Source organism: Gastrolobium bilobum, unplaced genomic scaffold, assembly GCF_033153095.1.
Source record: "Gastrolobium bilobum isolate Gb01-03AN ecotype WA unplaced genomic scaffold, APGP_CSIRO_Gbil_v1 utg25206, whole genome shotgun sequence".
NCBI lineage: Eukaryota > Viridiplantae > Streptophyta > Magnoliopsida > Fabales > Fabaceae > Gastrolobium > Gastrolobium bilobum.
Genome location: NW_026898734.1, coordinates 33,004 through 56,419, shown reverse-complemented (window position 1 = coordinate 56,419; position 23,416 = coordinate 33,004). Strand labels below are relative to the sequence as shown.

Here is a 23,416-nt window from a genome sequence, read left to right as displayed (position 1 = left end):
TAGTACCGGGAACTGGGCCAATTTCAATTGCGCCCTACCGTATGTCACCACTTGAACTTGTGGAATTAAAGAAGCAATTGGAAGACTTAATAAGGAAAAATTTTATCAGACCCAGTGTGTCTCCATGGGGAGCGCCAATATTATTTGTGAAGAAGAAGGACGGGTCAATCAGACTATGCACGGATTCCGACAGCTCAACAAGGTTACTGTGAAGAACAAGTACCCACTGCCTCGTATTGAGGACTTAATTGATCAGCTGAGAGGTGCAAGAGTATTTTCAAAGATCGATCTCCGATCAGGATATCATCAGATCCGGATCAAGCCGGAAGACGTTCCGAAGACAGCATTCAGATCAAGACATGGGCACTACGAGTACCTGGTCATTCCTTTCGGACTGACAAATGCCCCAGCAGTGTTCATGGGGTATATGAATCAAATATTCAAACCTTATCTGGATCAATTTGTTGTCGTGTTTATCGATGATATATTGATATACTCAAAGAGCAAGGAGGAGCATGAGAAGCATCAGAATCGTGCTGCAAATATTACGGGAGAAATAACTATACGCCAAACCATCCAAATGTGAATTTTGGCTGCCCGAGATTCAATTCCTTGGGCATGTGATATCAGATAAAGGAGTAGCGGTGGACCCCAGTAAAATCAAAGCAGTAGTTGACTGGGAGCGACCCAAGACGGTCACAGAGATAAGAAGCTTTCTTGGATTGGCAGGGTATTATAGAAGATTTATTGAAGGATTCTCGAAGCGGGTGTTACCACTCACCCGATTGACAAGGAAGGAAGTCCCTTTTGTGTGGACTGATGAATGCGAAGTTTGCTTTCAGGAGTTAAAGAAGATGCTGACGACAGCCCCAGTGCTGACATTACCAAACCCTGAAGAACCATTTGAAGTTTATTGTGATGCCTCAAAGATGGGTTTGGGATGTGTGCTTATGCAAAATGGCAGACCAGTCGCGTACGCATCTCGACAGTTGAAGTCACATGAAGAGAATTATCCCACTCATGATCTTGAGTTGGCAGCAATCGTATTTGCTTTGAAGGTATGGCGTCATCACTTATACGGTGCTACTACGACAGTATATAGTGACCACAAAAGCCTCAAGTACTTATTTGATCAGAAGGAGCTGAACATGAGTCAGCGCCGATGGATGGAATTCCTGAAAGATTATGACTTTGAACTAAAGTATCATCCCGGCAAGGCGAATGTAGTTGTTGATGCCTTGAGCAGAAAAGTCAGAGGAATTGCAAGTATGATGATAGCCGAACAACAATTGATTGAAGATTTCCGAGATTTAAATCTCGCAGTGGCAAACAGTGAATGCGGACAGGAATATTACGCAGTACAAATCCAAGATGAACTCTTAGAGAGGATCAAGGAAGCCCAACAAGCCGTAGATTGTTTGAAACGGTTAAGAAATCAACCTGAAGTTAGTTTAAATCAACAAGGTATAATTACCTTTCAAGGGAAAATTGTCATCCCTACACGACTCTTGAGAGATGAAGTGATGGAAATAGCCCACAAGAGTCAGTACTCGATTCACCCAGGAGCCACCAAAATGTACGCAGACATGAAGAATAAATTCTGGTGGAAAGGAATGAAGAGAGATGTTGGAAGATTCGTAAGCAAATGTATGGTGTGCCAGAAAGTAAAGATAGAGCATCAACGACCAGCGGGCACCCTACAGCCCTTGCATATTCCCGAATGGAAATGGCAAAGTATTTCTATGGACTTTGTAACCAGTCTACCCAGAACTCGAGCAGGCTACGATGCCATCTGGGTAGTGGTCGACAGATTGACCAAGTCAGCACACTTTATACCGGTGAAAGGAACGTACACGACAGAGAAGCTGGCTCAAATTTATGTGAAGGAGATTGTAAGACTGCACGGAGTACCAGAAAGTATAATCAGTGATCGGGATCCTAAGTTTACACCCCGATTCTGGTATTCATTATAGCAGGCGTTCGGAACTCAATTACGATTGAGTACGGCGTACCACCCGCAGACAGACGGACAGACTGAAAGAACAATACAGACACTGGAAGACATGTTAAGAGCTTGCGCTTTAGAAAGAGAAGGTTGTTGGGATCAGTATCTGCCTTTGGCAGAATTTTCTTACAACAACAGTCATCATGCAAGTATAGGAATGGCCCCGTATGAAGCTCTGTATGGAAGAAGGTGTCGAACACCTGTATGCTGGGAAGAAGTGGGCGATAAAGAAATGTTTGGGCCAGATATGGTGAACGAAACAACTAAGCAGATAAAGATGATTCGTGACAGGATGCAGAAGGCTCAGGACAGACAAAAGAGTTATTATGATTTGAAGCACCGACCCCTAGACTTTGAAGTAGGGGAACATGTATTTGTTAAGCTCTCTCCCATTACAGGTATTGGAAGAGCACTCGGTGTAAGAAAGTTAAGTCCGCGTTATATCGGTCCTTATCAGATTCTGAAAAGGGTGGGGCCAGTAGCTTATCAGTTGGCATTACCTCCAAATTTGGCAAATCTTCACGATGTATTTCATGTTAGCCAATTGAAGAAATATGTAGCCGATCCCTCACATGTTGTATTACCGGATGAAGTGGAAGTACGACCTAATTTGAAGATCCCGGTGGTACCAATCAAGATTCTGGGTAGAGAAGAGAAGCAGCTTCGCAGCAAGGTGATACCCATGGTAAAAGTGCAATGGCAAGGAAGGACTCCCGAAGAAGCAACTTGGGAGCGAGAAGATGAGATTAGACAGAAGTACCCCGAGTTATAGTAATTTTCGGGACGAAAATTTTATTAGTGGGGGAGGATATAACAACCCTAAATATTGTATCATGATTAATGAAGAATTATGATAATTAATAAACGAGACATTTCAGATGAAATAGTTTATGATTAAGTAAATTAGAAGTATGGGTCCAATGGACCAAAGACATAAGCATTAGGGATCCAATGAATTCATGGATCAAAGTATAACCCAACAAAGGAAGTTTTAATTCCATTTAATGTGGACAAGTCCAAGTGATACAAAGAAAGCTCTATATGATAAAGTAAAGTCCAATAAGGTAAATGAAACCCAAATCAAGTTAAAGCCCAAAGTAAGGCCATGACATAATAAACCTAAAGAAGTACTATATGACTAGGAATTAAATTAGAATTCTTTCCCTACAAGCAAGAAGCCCACGGTTTTACTAGAGAAAACAAGCTCTAAGAAGTCAATTTAAAGTGTCATAAAATCATGGAAAAATAGGCACAAATTAGGTCAGGTTAATAGGTTAAAGGTCCATAATCTTAAGGAATAAATCATGGTCCAAAATTAAAGGAAATCTTTTCCTTCCAAGCATTTAAAATCCGCGGCCTAGGTGTAGGAAATGAATTTGATTTTATTTGATTTTCAAGCCATTAAATGCAAATCGAATTTCCTTAAGTCAAGCCAGTTAAATTCCTTTAAACAAGGAAGTTAGGATTATGATGATTAGTAGTCAATCACTTTCCCTAAATCAAGCAAATTGATGACAATATGTCAATCAATCAAATAATTCTGTTTCTTAAATCAAGGAAGCAACCTTTATGACGATTAGTCACACCTCATCAATCCCTTAAATCAAGGGAGCAACTTTTAATGACGATTAGTCACACATCATCAATTCCTTAAATCAAGCAATCACTAAATTTCCTTAATCAAGGAAATTGACATCATGTTCTTGTCCCTAAATTAAGCAATCTAACCTATGACAACAAATCACCACCTTACTCTCATTTAATGTGATCAAAACCTACCAGCAATCAAGTAATGGCAAGGCTTCTAGGTTGCCTATTTGAACAAGCTCTAGTCTCTCCTTTTTCCCTCTATAGTCGCGGCACTACCAAAGGAAAGAACAAAGAGTTTAGTTCATTTTGTGAAGTCCATGAATGCTTCGAAATGGTGAGTGTGTTAGTGAGAAATACCTAATTGTTCCAAGATCAAATACAAGCCTGGATCTTAGTCCTTCTTCCTAACAATTCCACCAAAGAACCCTTCATCTCTAAGCAAGAAAATCCCTATTCTCCTCTCTTTAAGCTTGCGGCCTTGTATGTTCAAGGAGGAAGGAAGTTCATTCAAGAAGATTCAAAGTAGTCAAAGGTCAGTGTTTCCTTAAGTCGTTGATCATCATCAAAGGTAAGCCTATGAACCTTCTTGGTTAGGAATGACATGTAAAAGCATGAAAGTGATATCCTAAGTATATGATCCCTAGAAGGCCGAACCATGTATGATAATTATAAGCATGAAGAGATGTTTAAATGATATGAAAGATGATGAAATGATGATGTTAGATTAGCATGTTTAGTAGCCTAGGTTCTAAATCAATTTTGCATGATCATAACCTTAGTTGGCCGAATATATAAGATGATGTTTTGAATGATGCTCTAGGATTTAAATATGATAAATTATCAATAATGTTAGAAGCATGTTTTAGAAGTAATCCCTTAGGTATTTTAGGGCAATAAGGCCGAATGGTATGTAGCTAAAAGAGGTTTTATTTGATTAATGTTGAAAGGATCTAACCATGTTAAGTTAATAATATAATTGAAAGCATGTTTTAAAAATTATATTCCTAGATGTTTATCTATGGTGGCCGAACCTATACATGCCTAGAATGAAATCTTTAATGATTCTATTAAGTGTTATGATGACCTAATAATGTCCTAAAACCTACACAAGTGGGTAAGTAAGCAAAACAACTCCTCTAGGTAATTAAACCTGCAAAGCCGAGACCTATACATGGATAAAACACAAATGTTGAATGTTATATAAGTTACTAAAAGATGATATGATGATGTTAGGGAGTCAAGGGAGCAAACAGGCAAGTAAAGAGATCAAAAGTTGAAAGTATACAAGTAAAGAACGACAAGCACTGTAAGTGTTTACAGTTGTTGAAGTAATCTCTCTATGTATGCCACCATTATGAAACTATGATAAGTTATGGTCTGACTGCAATATGTTTATAGTGCTTTACATTATGTGATTATGATATTTTTGAAACTTAAAACCATGCTATTAAATGTTGGCCTGTGCACTGATACTCCAGTTGCAACCTGACGAGGACTCTGGGTATCTCCGTAAGTCCGTAAAAGCCGGCAGGAATATGATGATGATGATGATGGCATGATATTTTTATATGATGATGTTAAATGTTCCATTTTGTATTGTTATTATAAACTGTTGCAGGAGTAAGCGTCATAGTTGGAGAATGCTCCAGCTGTGAACCTTACTGAGATTTTCCCCAAAATCTCACCCCCCTTGACCACCCATTTCAGGAAAAGATGATAGAAAGTAATAAGAAAGTTATGTGGGAAAGAAAGGGTAAGAGACTGGTACGTAAAGAAGAAGAAACTCCACCTACCTGGGAAGAGAAACTAAAGGATCTAACAGATAGAGGCCTATGGACTGAGGCTATGAAATTATTAATAGAAGCTTTTCCACATTATGATTTCGATGAAGCACTAAGTACACAATGGCTAGAGGAACCACAACCACATTATGACTGGGCTTATGATGCAGCATAAATTATGTTTTTATTTATGATTAGTTAATCTTTTTGGGATTACATTAAATAATGTTTAGTGTTATTAATTTTGTATTGACGTTTTAACGCTTTTAATTTTATATGGAATAAGTATGGTTATGTGTTTCCATTCCGCACTCTGATATTTGCATTCGTAAAGTTTAAATTTAGACTTCCGCGCATTGAATGCATGATGAAGGTGCACCCTATATGTATTTACATTTGGGGTGTTACAGAATACCATTAGAGAACGTGGACCATTGGATGGGATACAATCAATGTGGCAGCTTCTGGGATCCATGAGCGTCCTCCCATCACGCCTTTGTTGGTTTCTCTATGTAAGAACCCGCACCGTTTATTAAGAAAAATAATTAATTAAATGCGTGAAATTAGGAAATAATTCCATAATTGACCTTAATAATTATGAGAAGGCTTAAATAAGTATAGAAAGTGATTAAGAATGCTGAAAGTCGCTTTTCGGACGAAAAGTGCAGTTATCGGTTCTGCTACTCGGTATAAATGCGTACCGATGAAGTTTCCCGGAAAATTATAATAAGTGCATGAATATTCCTAGAATAATATGTAGGACATGTAAAACGAGTTTCAAGTTAAAATAATGAGAACTGGTGCCAGAATCTGATACTGGCTATGGAAAAATAAGTAGGTTCAGAATCCTAAGTTTGGGATTAAAATGCTAAGCGTAGCAATTAGCGCTAATATTGTGCGATTAAAACTAATTAGACTATATATAGGTGTGCACAAGTTTCTAGGTCAGAAACTTGACATTCTCTACGTGAGAATTTGATGAGTGTGAGCTGCCACCTTCTTCCTTTGGCCTTCTTGCATGAAAACTCTCCCAAGTCACCTCATTTACCATGGATTCTTCTCTTTAAACCTTGTAAACACTTAGACGTGTGTTTTTGGAGGGTGAAAGCCTTCACCTTTCTGAGTTTGAGGTCTGTCTTGGTGAGACTTAGGGGTTGTGTTGCTAAGTTGTGAGGGTGGAGCCTTTGTGAAGGCATTTTGAGCTTCAAGGAGTGATCTTTGAAGGAAAGAAACCATTGTTGTGTGCCATTTTCGTGCATCTTCAAAGTCAGAACCTTGGAGGTTGTTGGTGAGCTCCAAGAGCACTCCTTTTTCTGTTTTAAAGCTCGGGTAAGTGTTACAAACCATTTGTCATGAGTTTTAATTGATAAAAGAGGTGTCTTGACATGCTTAATGGGTTAAACAAGTATCCAATCTGAACATGAACATAAAAGCCTATAAAATTGCATGCTTGGATGTTGTAATGGGTTAAAAACCCAACCTTTAAGTGATATCTTCGCGAAAATGCAGAACTGAATTCTGTCGCGAAATATCCGGATATGATATCCGGATATTGATATCCGGATATGCATATCTGGATATTTCCCGACAAATATCCGGATATTCTGGAAAGTTCAGAATAGTGACGGTACTGTTCATACAGAATGATGTTTGGGGTTTGTAGACCCTAGATTGGCTAAGTTGAACCTCTGTAATAATTAAACTAAGTTAGAATCTAAGTGATTAAGGGCTTGTGGCTTTGTGAGAAGCCTAATGACATAAAACATAAATGAAAGGCGTTGTCTTTATGTCATGTGCGTGTAGAGTATGTATATTGATGTGATTATTGGTCCAAACAGATTGTGATCTTGCTGTTTGTGGACTTTGAGCTTGTGTGGATTCTTGGTTTGGATAGCTAGCTTGAAAGGTAATCTTTCGTGTCCTCGGACTGATCTGTTGTTTGTTCCACCGACGTCCATGAGAGGGTGGTTTATATGCATGGTATGCTTTTATGAAAATGTTATATGAATTGATATATGCCTGAGATATGTGAATATGTCTGTTGATTACTTACACAATCAGACTGCGACTCTGGTGTGTAAGGCATGTAGTGTATGGAAGTGATGTTGTTTACTTACACAATCAGACAGCGACTTTGGTATGTAAGGCATAAGACTGCGACTCTTATGTTTAGATGGGTCGCAGACGTGCATAATCCCTATCATGTTCCCCTGCCAGTCGAACTGCATTTATATACATCACATGATTAATGAGTTGTAGTATTTAGCTCGTCGAGAAAGAGATTATACTGTCATAATATAAATGCCTTAACATGAACATGCATTGAAATTATTGTTTTTGAACTTTAATTATACTTGTAAGTGAGCTTGGGGCGGAAGAGTCCTTGAGGACCCCTTGTCTTACTGAGATTTCTTTTTAGAGATCTCACCCCATGTTTGGGGCACACATTTCAGGTTCAGGTAACGCTAGGGTTGAGACCTCGGGCGACAGGAGGTCGGAGCTTAGTTGATTGATGTTTACCTGCTTATGTTGATTATGCTTGGATGCTGGATTATGTCTGTTGCTATTATGCTATTAGCTCCATATTATGATTATGTTGTTACTGTTGAGCTGTGACTTTGTTGTGCCTTGTTGCCTTATTTGGTGAGCATGGGGATTGTCCATGTCTTATTGATTGATTATGTTTTAGTTAGAACCGAGTTGTATTAATGTATCAGGATTATGGTCCGGGATACGTGTTGTAGTTCCGTGATTTAGATACACACTGTCATTCTATATTATGAGGTTTCCCAGTTAGATGTTGAATTGCAATTTACATACAGGCAATGTTTTGAAAATAAATTAAGTAATTCAACTTGATAATGATAATGACGTCATAATTGAAAATAAAAAGAATATTCTGCATTTTTAATTATGCGTGGCTTAATATGATTTCATGTTAACAAACCGGGTTAACACGGGGTGTTACATTTTATGGTATCAGAGCACTTTCTAGGGAAAAGCCTGTATGTATTACAATAACTTAGGATGTTGGGTAGTGTGTCTGTCTCGTGTGTTCTCTCTGTTGGGTTTTATTATAATGATGCATATGTGATCACATTGCGTGGGCTTGATTAACTCATTCTTTGTGTAACTTGTGCAGAGTCATGGTAATGCCTGGGAGGAGCTGTGAGACCACTGAGGATCAACCTGATCTTGTCCTGACTGCATTGGCTGAGATGCAGCGGCTAGACTAGCCGATCAGGAGGCCGCTAGATTGGCCAACCTGGCGATGATGGACGCCATTCGGGAGGCGAACCGGAAAGCCATTGAGGATGTATTGGAGGCGAATCGACTGGCGTATATGACCATACTTCGGGTCGTATTGGAGGAGACGAGAATCGGTTGTCTTAACGGACAACATCCTCCGCAGCCACCACCTCCATCCTCACATCTGTGTGGGAGTGGAGTTAGAGGGATGCTTGTTGGGAATGAATCCTCGCTGCTTGAGTGCATCCCGTGTGGAGAGACTCGTAAGGGTAATTACGGGCAAGGAAAAAATGTATGTTTCAGATGTGGCCAGTCAGGTCATCTTATCAAAAGGTGTGCTTACAAAATGGAGCAAGCTGCAGGAATACACAGTGTTTCAGTATATTCCATAGAAAGGACAGCTGGATCAGCATCTAAGGACTTCGAGAAAATTCGTGTAAACCACGAGGCAAAGAAAATTAAAGAATCTGAGGCTAAGAGAAACAGTGGTTCCATTTCTTGGAGGGACAAGAAGTTTGGGGGCAAAGGTAAAGGGAAGCAGCTTAAAGTCAAACAACTATGCAACAAATTCAAGAGGATTTTCATTCAAGGGAGTTCAGCGAGACCTCCTACTCCCAGATGCACGGGATGTGGGAAGTTTCATCTGGGCCGTGTGCTACCGGCCAGACTATCTGTTTCTAGTGTGGCTAGGAGGGCCACTATGCGAGAGAGTGTCTGTCGTCTATGGCGAGGGCTGCAGCAGTTCAGACGGCTCATATTCAGATGTTTCTTGCACCACCAGAGACTGACCGTGTTTATGCACTGGATCGTCATCTGCCGGACCGAGCTCCGAACCTTGTCAGAGGTACTGTTTCCATTGGGATCGTTGTTGATGTTTTGTTTGATTCTGGGGATACACATTCGTTGTTACAACCCCGATTATTGTGGGGCGTGAGTTGCCCATGTTTGTGCATTCTCCGCCGTTGCGGGTGATTACCGCCACCGGAGAAAAGTGAGATTCTACCACTGTGCATCGAGGTGTCGTATTTTAGTGGAATGGCCGTGAGTTCTCGGTAGATCGAATGGGATTACCGATGGCTAAATTTGGAAATCATCCTTGGCGTGGATGGATTGTCCAATAGTTGTGTGATAACTGATTGATTGATTGATTGATGTGCCTAGCGAGTGGTGATGTCTCCATGTGATTCCACAGCTAGTTCCTCGCCTTTTATTTTATTGCTGCGGGCTAGGAGAGCCTTGTGAGCAGGGGCATTGGTTATGCCATGTTGGGAGGTTTGGTGAGTGGACATAGGAGGATCTCACTGGCATTCCTGTGGCAAAGGAGTTCCTCAAGGTGTTCCTGAGTGTCCGCCGCAGCGGGAGATAGCGTTCTCCATATAATTGTTGCCTGGTGTGGGGCCTATTGCATTAGCTTCATACCGGATGTTCCGGCAGCATTAGCTGAGCAGAAGAATTTTGTTGGGAGTCTTTCGGCTAAAGACTTCATCCGACTGAGCGTGTCTCTATGGGAAGCACCAGTCATTTTGTTAATGAGGCAAGATGCCTTACGCCATTACTTAACCGCGATGGTGCTCGGTTTGAGAATGTGAACTTCTCTTTAGGGAAACTGAGTGTGGAACACCTGGAATTTGTGGCAAGGCCACGTGTGATCTTGTATATGCGAGGCAGTGCATGTACAATTCGTTGTGAGTTGAGTGGTCTCCATGACTCTAGTATTTTATGTTGATTATTGATATGCGTTATGAGTAGTTGGCATGTTAACACCATGGATAGTGCTAAACATAAAATAAGTACGATGAACTGTGGTAATATATCAATGTTATTTCACCTTTGACTGACTCTCGATTTTGCAGATACCATGGAGATTGAGGTATATCGTTACATAGAGTTTTTAGTTATTATGTTATTGAAATTGAAAATTTTGCAGGTGTACGTGAACTAAGGTACACTACTATGTTAATGAGTATGTTAACTAACGTGTATTGGTTGAAATGAACATGATTATGATTTTTTACTGTGAAATGAATATGAATTTATTTTGAGGATATTGATTATAAATTGTAAATCGTGTCGATGTTAGAGTCATGGAATAGGACCAAACTCACTCGAGTTTTGTGTGGATTAGAGTTTGTGGGGTTAGGTCACCTCTATTTAGGGAGTGACTGGTGATCCCAGCGAATCGAATGAAGTTTTGATGTCATTGTGAAACTTCGAGTTTTGTCGGTGACCTCTTTGTTTGGGGGTGCAATCCTCAAGAAGGAGATTGTGAGAGTCGAGAATGAGTTTTTGGAGAGGATCCAAGAGGCGCAAGTGCTAAGAGAGTGCCGGGATCGTGTGAACAACCAGGACAGTGTGTCTTGGAAGAAGGAAGGACCTTGTTGCTTGTGCTTAAAGGTGAAGATTGAACACCATAAGGTGTTTGGTAAGCTTCAACCTCTTGAGGTACTGCAATGGAAATGAGAGAGCATTTCCATTGACTTCGTGATGGGTTTGCCGAAGGCCCAGGCTGGTCTTGACTCTATTTGGGTCATTGTGGACAGATTATCAAAGTCTGCCCACTTTCTTCCGGTAAATGTGAACTTCTCGTCAAAATAGTTGGCCAAACTATTGTTCGTGAGATCGTGAGGCTTCATGGGGTGCCCGAGAGTATCTTTAGCGATAAGGACCCGAAGTTCACATCTTGGTTCGGGGAGGCGCTGCAGAGAGCTTTTGGGACTCAGTTGCTACTGAGTACAACCTATCACCCTCAGACTGCTGGACAAACTGAGCGCACCATCCAGTCATTAGAGGACATGTTGAGGGCTTGCATCTTGGCGCAGGGCCCAGCGTGGGATATGTACCCGGCATTAGTTGAGTTTTTGTGCAACTGTGTTTTCCTTGCTAGCCTGGGCAAGGAACCCTTCGAGGCGCCATTTGGTAGGAGGTGTAGAATTCCTACCTGTTGGTCTGAGGTTGGAGATAAATTGTTGTTTGTCTTGGACCTTGTCCAATTTACCACCAGCCGATTCAGATGATCAGAGGAAAGCAGAGTGAGGGTGACTGTGTTACTAGGGAAAGTTCCTGGAGTCCTATAAGCAACTTGCTTAGCCAGCTGGCCAATTTGATTCTCCAAATTTCTGATAGAAGCACTTATGTTTTTAGTATTGGCCCTAGTCTCTTCCATGAAGGCATTGGAGTGTTGAGCCATTTGTCCAACTAACCTCTCCAAATCAGAAGGTTCTTTGTTTGGGATTGGTGGAGGCTGCAAGTAATTGTTAAAACTATAATCAAGACCACCTCCTTGATCTCTCCTCTGAAAATTGCTACTTCCAGAAGGAAAATTCTGATTTCTTGGAGTATTTTGTGGCGGAGGTCTTTGATCATACCAAACGCCATTCACCTGTACTTGTTGAGGTGAATCAGAAGGCATATAAGGACATTCATTAGACTCATGATTGTCCTGGCAATATTCACACACAACAGCAGCAGCTTTAGTCTAAACACCAGCAAGCTGCATCTTATCAAGCCTTGAGGTCAAGTTTGCTATCTGCAGAGATAACAAATTATTTTCAGCCAGCACCGCATCATTACCTTCCAGTTGAAGGATACCTCTCTTAGGCTTGGATGATAACACTTCATTTTCATTCGCAGCCATCCTTTTGATCAACTCAAGAGTCTCATTTGCTCTTAGTGATTTAATCGTGCCACCTGCTGCACCATTCAACACCATCCTCACCTCAGGTTTGCAACCGTTGAAGAAGATTCAGACCTGATCACCATTAGTCATGAGGTAATGAGGACATCTCCTCATTAGATCTTTTAATCGGTTCCAGGTTGTACACATAGTTTCACCCTCAGCTTGAGTGAAATCGGTGATATCATTCACCATCTGATTGTATCTTTCCATCAAGAAGAACTCTGCAAAGAACTTGTTTGATAAATTCTCCCATGAGGGAATACTTCTCGCAGGCTGCCTCTCCAACCAATTCAAAGCTTTTCCTTTAAGAGCAAAAGGAAACATTCTCAGCCGGACTGCATCATTGGACACTTGAGGATGTTTAGTCGAGTCATAGATCATCAGGAATCTGTTTATGAATCTATGAGGGTCTTCATCATCCTCTCCACCAAACTGAGCTCTCTCCAACAGTCGAATATTATCAGACTTGAGCTCCCAATTATTGTTGCCAACTTCAGGATGGACAATACTGGAATTGGGCCTGTTAAATAGTGGCGTCAGAATGGTATCCATGAGTGGATTGTCCGCTTCATTGTTTGCTGCCATCTTGTGTGCTTCTTCAGACAGGATTCCTAACTCGTTGAATGCAATCTTTTTCCGAGCAAGTTTTCTGCTTTTGTAATCTCCAATTCAAGTGAAAATTCTGGCTCTTTACCTCGCATACAACTCAGAAAAGAGATTAGTAGCACTATTCAAGAATCACAGAGAAATCAAAAATAAAATAAAATAAAAATTCAATCTTAAAAATCAAAATTAATTGATATAAGAAATGCCAATCCCCGGCAACGGCGCCAAAAGCTTGATGCTTCCCGGCAAGTATACCGATCGCACAAGTAATATAATGATAAGAAAAGTTCGTCTCCACAGGGATTGTGATCGTATATCAATTAATAGTCCTTTCAAGAATGGAGGAGTTCAAAGAGTTTGTGACAAATATTGTCGATTTGTGTAAAATGAGAACTGAAAATAAAGACTTGTTTTTGAATTTTTATATTGAAGAATAAAAATAAGAACGAAGATTGATTTTTGTGAATAAGAGAAAAGCATTGTAGCTAGAGTACACTCACCATATGATCCCCACTTCTTACTTTGGATTGATTTATAATATTCAATTATATAATTACTCAGATAAATTATTATCTAAAGATATTAATAGTTAACCCTCAATTCCTTGCAAGGTTAACCCTTTAATCCTAATTGAAACCCCAATTCCTTGCAATGTTTCTCATGGAATTAAGCAATAAACTCAATAATTTAAGCATCTGCAATTACATATACATCTATTCCTAGCATGCATATAAATTGTTATCTTACCCCCTTTCAAGATCAAAACCCCAATATTCCTATCTAGGGTTCTAACCCTCAAACTATCATCAACTATTAGATTGATCAAGTCTAACAAAGAAGATATAATTACGCACAGGGTAAAGAAAAAGATAATCATATAAACGAATAATCATAAACCAATCCATTGTAACAAGGGTTCACATAAGGTTCGTGACCCTAACTATAATAAAAAAAAACTAGCCAACTATTATCATGGCTAAATATTCAATATTCATAAAACCTGGTAAATTAATAGAGAAAGAAGAAGAAGAAGTCGATCTCCGGAATCCTCTCTGAGCACCACCGTCGTCTCTCTTCAATAGAATATGTCTCCCTTTTCATTTTGTCATGAGGATCCTATTTATAAGCCTCGCTTCTTTCTTCCAAAATTTCCCTTCAGAAAACACGGTACTCCTTTCCCGCAATCGGCGCCAGTTGGCGCCGGTGTGGCGCCACTCGGCGCCGCGCTTCTGTCTGAAAGGAAAAGTCGGACCAAATTCCTCGTAACTTGGCGCCGGTTGGCGCCACTAGGCGCCATTCTCCTAATACAAAATGGAGCTAGTTGGCTTCAATGTTGGTGCCACTTTGCTCCAATGTTGACGCCACCTAGCTTCACTTTTGGGAAACTGGCGCCAATTGGCGCCACTTGCAAAGTACCGCTGTGAAGTTCGTAAACTGGTGCGGGTGTGCGCCAGTGTGCCGCCATTCCGCGCCATGTTGCTGGAAATTGTACTGTGATACACCCGTGTGGAGTCGCGTCAACAGGCTTTTTATAATTTGTAATTTTTACTCCTTTACCTGTATAAATACAACCAATAGGTGAGAAATATTATTGACAAAGAAAGAATTAGTATACTTAGCAAATATGTATTTAATTTGCTCTTTTATGACTCAATTCTTATCAATTTCAACTTGAAAAACCACACTTGCCAGAGGCATATCAGTGCCCGAGAGTATCATCAGTGATAGGGACCCGAAGCTCACATCTTGGTTCGGGGAGGCGCTGCAGAGAGCTTTTGGGACTCAATTGCTACTGAGTACAGCCTATCACCCTCAGACTACTGGATAGACTGAGCGGATCATCTAGTGATTAGAGGACATGTTGAGGGCTTGCATCTGGGTGCAGGGCCCAGCATGGGATAGGTACCTGACATTGGTTGAGTTTTTGTGCAACTGTGTTTTCCTTGCTAGCCTGGGCAAGGAACCCTTCGAGGCGCCGTTTGGTAGGAGGTGTAGAACTCCTACCTATTGGTCTGAGGTTGGAGATAAAGAGTTGTTTGGCTTGGACTTTGTCCAATTTACCACCAGCCGATTCAGATGATCAGAGGAAAGCTGAAGCAGTCGCTGAGTCGCCAGGAGAACTACATTGATGTTAAGCATCATCCACTGGAGTTCCGTTAGGGTGAGCACGTGTTTGTGAGACTTTCACTGTCACCGGTGTTGTTTGGGCACTCGGAGTGAGGAAACTGAGCCCGCGATTCATTGGGCCATACCAGTTACGTGGTAGAGTAGGACCTGTTGCCTACCGGTTGCCTTGCCTCCGAACTTGGACAGCACACAAGACGCGTTTCACGTGTCTCAACTTTGCAAGTTTGTAGCGAATCCTTCGCACGTTGTACAACCGGATGTTGTGGAGGTTTAGGAGGACTTAAAAACTCCTGTCGGACCACTCAAGTTTCTCGATCGTGGCAAGAAGCAGCGGAGGAGCGAGATCATTTCGATGGTCAAAGTACAATGAACGGGAAAAATCCCCAAAGGGTAATTCTGGGAGCGAGAGGACGAGCTTCTCCGGCAATATCCCGAGCTTCGAGACAGGTATGCTTTCTAATTTTAAGGGCAAAATCTTAAAAATGTGGGGTGAATGTAAGAACCTGCATCGTTAATTAAGAAAAATAATTAATTAAATGCGTGAAATTAGGAAATAATTCCATAATTGACCTTAATAATTATGAGAAAGCTTGAATAAATATAAAAAGTGATTAAGAATGCTGAAAGTCGCTTTTCGGACGAAAAGTGCAGGTACCGGTTCTGCTACTCGGTATAAATGCGTACCAATGAAGTATCCCGAAAAATTATAATAGGTGCATGAATATTCCTAAAATAATATGTAGGACTTGTAAAACGAGTTTCAAGTTAAAATAATGAGAACTGGTGCCAGAATCTGATTATGGCTATTGAAAGCGCGTACCGAAAAGGTGCTGCGAAAAATAAAATAAAAATATGATAAATCTTAGAAAAATGAGTTGGTTCAGAATCCTAAGTTTGCGATTAAATTGCTAAGCGTAGCAATTAGCGCTAATACCGTGCGATTAAAACTAATTAGACTATATATAGGAGTGCACAAGTTTCTAGGTCATAAACTTGACATTCACTACGTGAGAATTTGCTGAGTGTGAGCTGCCACCTTCTTCCTTTGGCCTTCTTGCATGAAAACTCTCCCAAGTCACCTCATTTACCATGGATTCTTCTCTTTAAACATTGTAAACACTTAGAGGTGTGTGTTTGGAGGGTGAAAGCCTTCACCTTTCTGAGTTTGAGGTCTGTCTTGGTGAGACTTAGGGGTTGTGTTGCTAAGTTGTGAGGGTGGAGCCTTTGTGAAGGCATTTTGAGCTTCAAGGAGTGATCTTTGAAGGAAAGGAACCATTGCTGTGTGCCATTTTCGTGCATCTTCAAAGTCAGAACCTTGGAGGTTGTTGGTGAGCTCCAAGAGCACTCCTTTCTCTGTTTTAAAGCTTGGGTAAGTTTTACCAACCATTGGTCATGAGTTTTAATTGATAAAAGAGGTGTCTTGACATGCTTAATAGGTTAAACAAGTATCCAACCTGAACATGAACATAAAAGCCTATAAAATTGCATGCTTGGACGTTGTAATGGGTTAAAAACCCAACCTTTAAGTGATATCTTCGCGAAAATGCAGAACTGCATTCTGTTGCGAAATATCCGGATATGGGATATCCGGATATGTCCCCGACAAATATCCGGATATTCTGGGAATTTCGGAACAGTGACGGTACTGTTCATACAGAATGATGTTTGGGGTTTGTGGACCCTAGATTGGCTAAGTTGAACCTCTGTAATAATTAAACTAAGTCAGAATCTAAGTGATTAAGGGCTTGTGGCTTTGTGAGAAGTCTAAAGACATGAAACATAAATGAAAGGCGTTGTATTTATGTCATGATCGTGTAGAGTATGTATATTGATGTGATTATTGGTCCAAACAGATTGTGATCTTGCTGTTTGTGGACTTTGAGCTTGTGTGGATTCTTGGTTTGGATAACTAGCTTGAAAGGTAAGCTTTCGTGTCCTCGGATTGATATGTTGTTTATTCCACCGACCTCCATGGGAGGGTGGTTTATATGCATGGTATGCTTTTATGAAAATGTTATATGCATTGATATATGCCTGAGATATGTGAATATGTCTGTTGATTACTTACACAATCAGACTGCGACTCTGGTGTGTAAGGCATGTAGTGTATGGAAGTGATGTTGTTTACTTACACAATCAGACAGCGACTCTGGTGTGTAAGGCATAAGACTGCGACTCTTATGTTTAGATGGATCGCAGACGTGCATAATCCCTATCCTTTTCTCTGGCCAGTCGAACCGCATTTACATACATCACATGATTAATGAGTTGTAGTATTTAACTTGTCAAGCAAGAGATTATACTGTCATGATATAAATGCCTTAACATGAACATGCATTGAAATTACTATTTTTGAACTTATATTATACTTGTAAGTGAGCTTGGGGCGGAAGAGTTCTTGAGGACCCCTTGTCTTACTGAGATTTCTGTTTAGAGATCTCACCCCACATTTAGGGCGCACATTTCAGGTTCAGGTAACGCTGGGTTGAGACCTCGGGAGGCAGGAGGCCGGAGCTTAGTTGGTTGATGTTTACCTGCTTATGCTGATTATGCTTGGATGCTGGATTATGTCTGTTGCTATTGAGCTGTGACTTTGTTGGGCCTCGTTGCCTTATTTGGTGAGCATGGGGAGTGTCCATGCCTTATTGATTCACTATGTCTTAGTTACAACCGAGTTGTATTAATGTCTCAAGATTATAGTCCGGGCTACGTGTTGTAGTTCCGTGAATTTGAAATTTGAAATTTAAATTTGAAATTGAAATTTTGAATTTTGAATTTTGAATTTTGAATTTTGAATTTTGAATTCGAATTACGAACTTGGATAAGATTGAATTTATATTTGAGTTTAAATTTCAAATTGGAATTTGAAATTTGAATTTGAATTTTATATTCTATGAGGTTAGGTTGTTGAGGATAATTTAAATAATCTTAGGATAATTTAAATTATCTGAAAGAATTATCCAATAGAGATTGGATGAAGATTCTCTCAACTGCTCCTTTATTTGAATTTTGAATTCAAATGATATTGTTGCAACAAACTTTCTGAGGGAAGAAGAGGGAAAAGGGGCGCCTATGCGGAGAGAGATCCTGACTGGATTCTGCATCAGATTGCATGGAACAAATGGATATGATCCATGCTTGAATTTTGAATTCAAGTCATGAAGCTTCCAAAGGCTCCCAACAGTCTGGTATGTTATGGAGTGAGAGGATCAAGCAAAGATAAATCCTCTCATCACTCCATATGTGCGCCTCCCATAGGGGAGCAAAATCAATTGATCACAATCAGAAAAACTGATGCTCCCTCCTCTTAGGGTTTTAGGAAAAGTTCCAACCTTTCTTCTTCTCTCTCTTTGCTTGCACCATCACCTAATCTCAAAACACCATTACAGTCTTGAGTAAAATAATCCAAACACTTGGTAGCCTCTTCCTTGCATGCGCCTACCCAGCCATTGAGGATAAGGAGGGATCAAGGAGAAAGAGTTCTTGCTTGCAAGAAGGAGATAACCATGTGGATCATCGTTGGAGGGCATCATCCTTTTGCACCTACAAGTGAAAAGGTAATTCTGAAACCCTATCTCATTTCAACGTAAAGATTCCTAAAACATTCATACATGGGGTGCATAGATGGTTTATGCTTTTGCTCCCCGAAATTTTATTTTTTTTCACCCATGTATACACTCTATAGTATGACTATGGTGCTGAATTTCGAACCTTTCATGTGGTATCAGAGCCTGGTTCGTTGCTGCAAACGAATTGGGTTAGAAATCTGATATCAAATTTTCAAAAACTATTTTTGAAATCTTCATCTTTTTGAACAAGATTCTTTAAAAATTTATTCTTTGTGAAATGACTAATTTTTTGTGATTATGTGAAAAGAGACATCACTTTATGGAGATAAAGTGGCGGCCAAGAGAGTCTTGGTGCTAAGGATGTATTTTAAATCTAGTTGGACTAGAATTGTCAAAACCATTATGGTAATGACACCATCATAGCCGCAACCTACATAGTGGGCAACCACATCACAATTTCATTTTTATGAATCTTGATCATGTTTTGAAGATGAATTCGATAATGCTTAGCAATCGTATATTGTCTTGTATGCCTCTAACCTCCTTGTAGGTACTTTGATTATTGGATGATCATGGTGCTTCGAATGTATGGTTACATTTTGTTTTTTGTTTTAATTCTTTGGTTAAATGGGTTTGTTTTTGTCCCAATTTAAAATCCCGATTTAAAATTCTGCATTTTTAAATTTTATGTAAGTTTTTGGATCTAAATTTTAAATCGATGGAGTTTAAAAATGTCCATGGAGCACAAAGATGTTTCAGCCAAGAAGATGATGATCCGAGGATTGAAGATGCTTTGGATTGAGAATCGGAAGGCACCATGATCATCCACTTGCGTTTAAATTTAAAAAATATGATATTTGAATTTATGCATGCGTGTATGTTTCTTATAGAAATTCGAATTTTCAAAAACTTAAAATTTAAATTTTGAATTTCAAAGGTTCAAAGTTGTTATTCGAAATTATGAATTCTGTTTACTTTTTGAATTTTGAAATTTGAATTTTTTAATTTGCGACTAGTATGTATGTTTATAGTAAACGCGATCATCCCTCGACTAGTATGCATGTTTAAACAAGCCGTTTAAAAGAAAAACTATATGATAGTGATTATAATATGCATGTAAGATAAAGGAAAATGAATAACTAATGATGAGACTAAAATGAACCGTCAAGTAAAATTATCTAGCATGTTTTTTGATTGCCTCCCATCATCGATGACATTCAAATCCCTTCTACATAATAGTTCTTTCTAGCTCAGCTAAGACCTATCATTTAGTCGGGCAAGGGTGCCATTTGAAGTGTATGACACTTAGGATGATGGTTTGTGCTAAACTAGATACATAAACTGCAGGCTCAGCCAGGTCTATGCATCTAGGGCAATGGGCCAGGTTGTTACATAGTGATGTAACACTAAGTGACAATGAGTTGTCAACCTGATGATCTAAGAGAAGATATAGAGATATTGTTGATGAAATCAACCCACTAGATAAGTTAGTTTTGCAGGCTCAGCCGGAGACTAATGGACCTAGTCGTTCTCTTAGCCCATTAAGGATGTCCTTATGAAGGATAACCCTAAATCAATCACTGAGGGTCATTGATTTTAGATAAAATAGTGGGAGGGCCTTATACGTTTAAAAGTCTCTGTATTTGGTTATTATCGTGAAATACTTATGTAAGTTTATCTTTATTTTCAGAAATTGAGTTATGGCCAAAAATTTGAATTTACGCTCTATTTTGGATGCTAACAAGTTAACTGGACCAAACTTCACGGATTGGTATAGGAATGTAAAAATAGTTTTACAATCTGAAAAGAAAGCATATGTTCTAGATTCTCCTGTTCCTATTGCCCCTACTAAAGGGCAAGATGGGTATGACCAGTATGACTGGGAAGCTCATAGACAACAATTGGCAGACAATGAGCAAGCAGTATGTATAGTGCTTGCGTCTATGTCTGCGGAGCCTCAGCGTCAGTATGAGCATATGGATGCTCCCTCCATAATCTTGCATCTGTAAGAGCTTTATGATAAACAAGGGAGGGCTGAGCGTTTTGAAACCTCCAAGGAGCTGTTTGGCTGCAAGCTGGCTGAGGGTATGGCGGTTGGACCGCACATCCTCAAGATGATTGGGCTAATAGAGAAGCTTGCTTCTCTGGGTTTTATCATGGACTATGAGTTAAGTGTTGAATTAGTCTTGCAGTCCTTGCCACCTTCATATAATGGCTTTGTGGTCAATTACTATATGAATAAAGTGGAGACAACACCCCCAGAGTTGTTGAACCTCTTGACCACTGCTGAGGGTGCTGTTAAAAGGAACAGGACCCAAGTTCTTCTGATTGGCGGGCCTAACTAAGACCAAGGGTAAGGGCAAGTCTGTGGAGTCAGACAAGCTCAAGCCCAAGAAGAAGAAGGGCAAAGACAAGGGGAAATGAAAGGAGAAATTCTAGGACAAGGCTAAAGATGTATGTTTCCATTGTCAGAAGGAAGGACAATGAAAGAGGAACTGCCCATTATTCCTTGCGAGCCTCAAGGGAAAGAAGCATGATGATGCTTCAGCCTCTGGTATGTTCACTATAGAAATTAATTTTTCAAGTGTTGATTCAGCTTCATGGGTATTAGATACTGGCTGTGGATCTCACATCTGCAATTTGTTGTAGGTACTAAAGAGTCCTAGGAAACTGGAGAAGAAAGAGGTCAATCTCTGCATCGGGAATGGAGCAAGAGTTGCTGCACTAGCCATTGGGATATGGATCTTATGTTGCCTACGAGCCTTTCTTTACATTTGAATAATTGTTTGTATGTTTCGTCTATTTTTTGAAACATTATTTCTATTTCTAGTTTAGAATAATCTGGTTTTCACTTTGTAATAAAAGATGGCAAGTTCTTCATCATTATGAATGATCTTGTTTATGCTTGCGCATCTAGAGTGAATGGATTGTATGTTTTGGATTTAAATACAGATAGTGACATTCCTAGTATTCAAACTAAGAAGCGTAAATTAGGTAATTGATCCTATCTTTGGCATTATAGATTGGGACACATTAATGAGACAAGACTGTATAGACTCCATCATGATGGTTATCTGGATTCCATGGATTTTGAATCCTATGGGCCTTGTGAGTCTTGTTTGGCTGGTAAAATGACAAAGACCAAGGTCGAGAAAGTTGCGAGTCATAGAGCTAATGAGTTACTAGAACTCATTCATTCTAATGTTTGTGGGCCCTTATTTACTCAGGCTAGAGGAGGATACTCCTACTTCGTTACCTTGACTGATGATAAGTCCAGATACAGATATGTGTATCTTATGAGACACAAATTCGAGGCCTTTGAAAAGTTCAAAGAGTTTAGGAATGAAGTGGAGAAACAACTTGGCAAGATGATTAAGACACTTCGATCTGATCGGGGTGGCGAATATCTGAGTCAGGAGTTTCAGGATTATCTAAGAGAGAATGAGATTCTCTCACAGTTGATAGATCCTTACACACCACATCAGAATGATGTGTCAGAGAGGAGGAACCGAACCTTGTTAGACATGGTACGTTCTATGATGAGTGGTACGAAGCTCCCAAAATCGTTTTGGGGATTCGCTCTGCATACGGTGCTACACCTTCTTAATAGGGTTCCGTCAAAATCTGTTCTGACTACTTCGTATCAGATATGGAGGGGCCAAAAACCCAACTTGAGTTATCTCAAGGTATGCGGTTGTCCAGCTTATGTCAAGACCCTAGCACCTAAAAATTTAGGAGATAGGAGCACCTTGTGCTACTTTGTAGGATATCCCTAAGAAAACTAAGGGATGCTACTTTTACTAACCTGAGGACCAAAGAGTCATTGTGTCCAAGAATGCTACTTTTCTTGAGGAAGACCTTCTTTCTCAAGAATATAGTGGGAGTAAGGTAGAACTTGAAGAAACTCAAGACCTACAAGAACAGATAGGGGAACCCGAGTCTGTTGATCAGGAGATGCCTCAACTAAAGGCAGTAGACACCCAGCCCCGTAGGAGCACTAGGGTTAGTCATCCACCTGAGAGGTACGATTTTGTGATTAAGAATCAGCAGACCGTTGAGGATGACGAGCCTGTTTCCTACACTGAGGCAGTCAAGGATGTTGACTCCTCAAAATGGTAAGAAGCCATGGAATCCAAAATAAATTCGATGCATCAAAACAAGGTATGGACCTTGGTTCCACCACCTGAGGGAATAGTTCCTATTGGGTGCTAGTGAGTTTTCAAGAGGAAGACTGATGCTGATGGCAACATCCAAACCTATAAAGCTAGGTTGGTTGCGAAGGATTACCATCAAAGACAAGGAATTGACTTTGAGGAAACCTTCTCACCTGTTTCCATGATCAAATCTATTAGGATCATGCTAGCGATAGCCGCATATTATGATTATGAAGTTTGGCAAATGGATGTCAAAACCGCCTTCTTGAATGTGTTCTTGAAGGAGGAAGTGTATATGACACAACCTGAAGGTTTTGAATCCAAGAGCCAAGAGCATATGTCAGTGTTATTAAACCCGTCCCGGGCATCGACCCTGTTGGGGTACTGGGTTACTGGGTCACTGGTCGAACCGGTTGACCCAGATATATATAGATATATAAAAATATATATAAATATGAACATATAAATTCAATTATATTCTCCATGTCTAAAATGAATTAAACAAGGTTCATTAAATAAACTCAAAAACAAGAAGCATAAATAAAAAAATGCATGCTATTACTATGTCAATTTAAATTGCAACTAAGAATCCCCATAAACATACCTCTCAATGACATTGAACTCATACTTTTCAAATTCAACTACATTAAAAATGACAT

General features: G+C 39.9%; 1 protein-coding gene across 1 annotated transcript; it reads left to right on the top strand.

Moving 5' to 3' along the window:
• Window positions 1–20,303: 20,303 nt before the first annotated feature.
• LOC133283624 (uncharacterized) lies at window positions 20,304–20,948 on the top strand. Its single transcript, XM_061480507.1, has 2 exons — window positions 20,304–20,525; window positions 20,616–20,948. The coding sequence occupies exons 1-2, from the start codon at window positions 20,304–20,306 to the stop codon at window positions 20,946–20,948; spliced, it is 555 nt and encodes a 184-aa protein (XP_061336491.1).
• The last annotated feature ends 2,468 nt before the right edge of the window (window positions 20,949–23,416 follow it).

Bases quoted from the DNA above. Each gene is read 5' to 3' on its own strand.
- LOC133283624 (XM_061480507.1), top strand. From the start codon at position 20,304: ATGGCCAAAAATTTGAATTTACGCTCTATTTTGGATGCTAACAAGTTA. The intron at 20,526-20,615 runs GTATGTATAGTG...CATCTGTAAGAG, and splicing joins TGGCAGACAATGAGCAAGCA to CTTTATGATAAACAAGGGAG.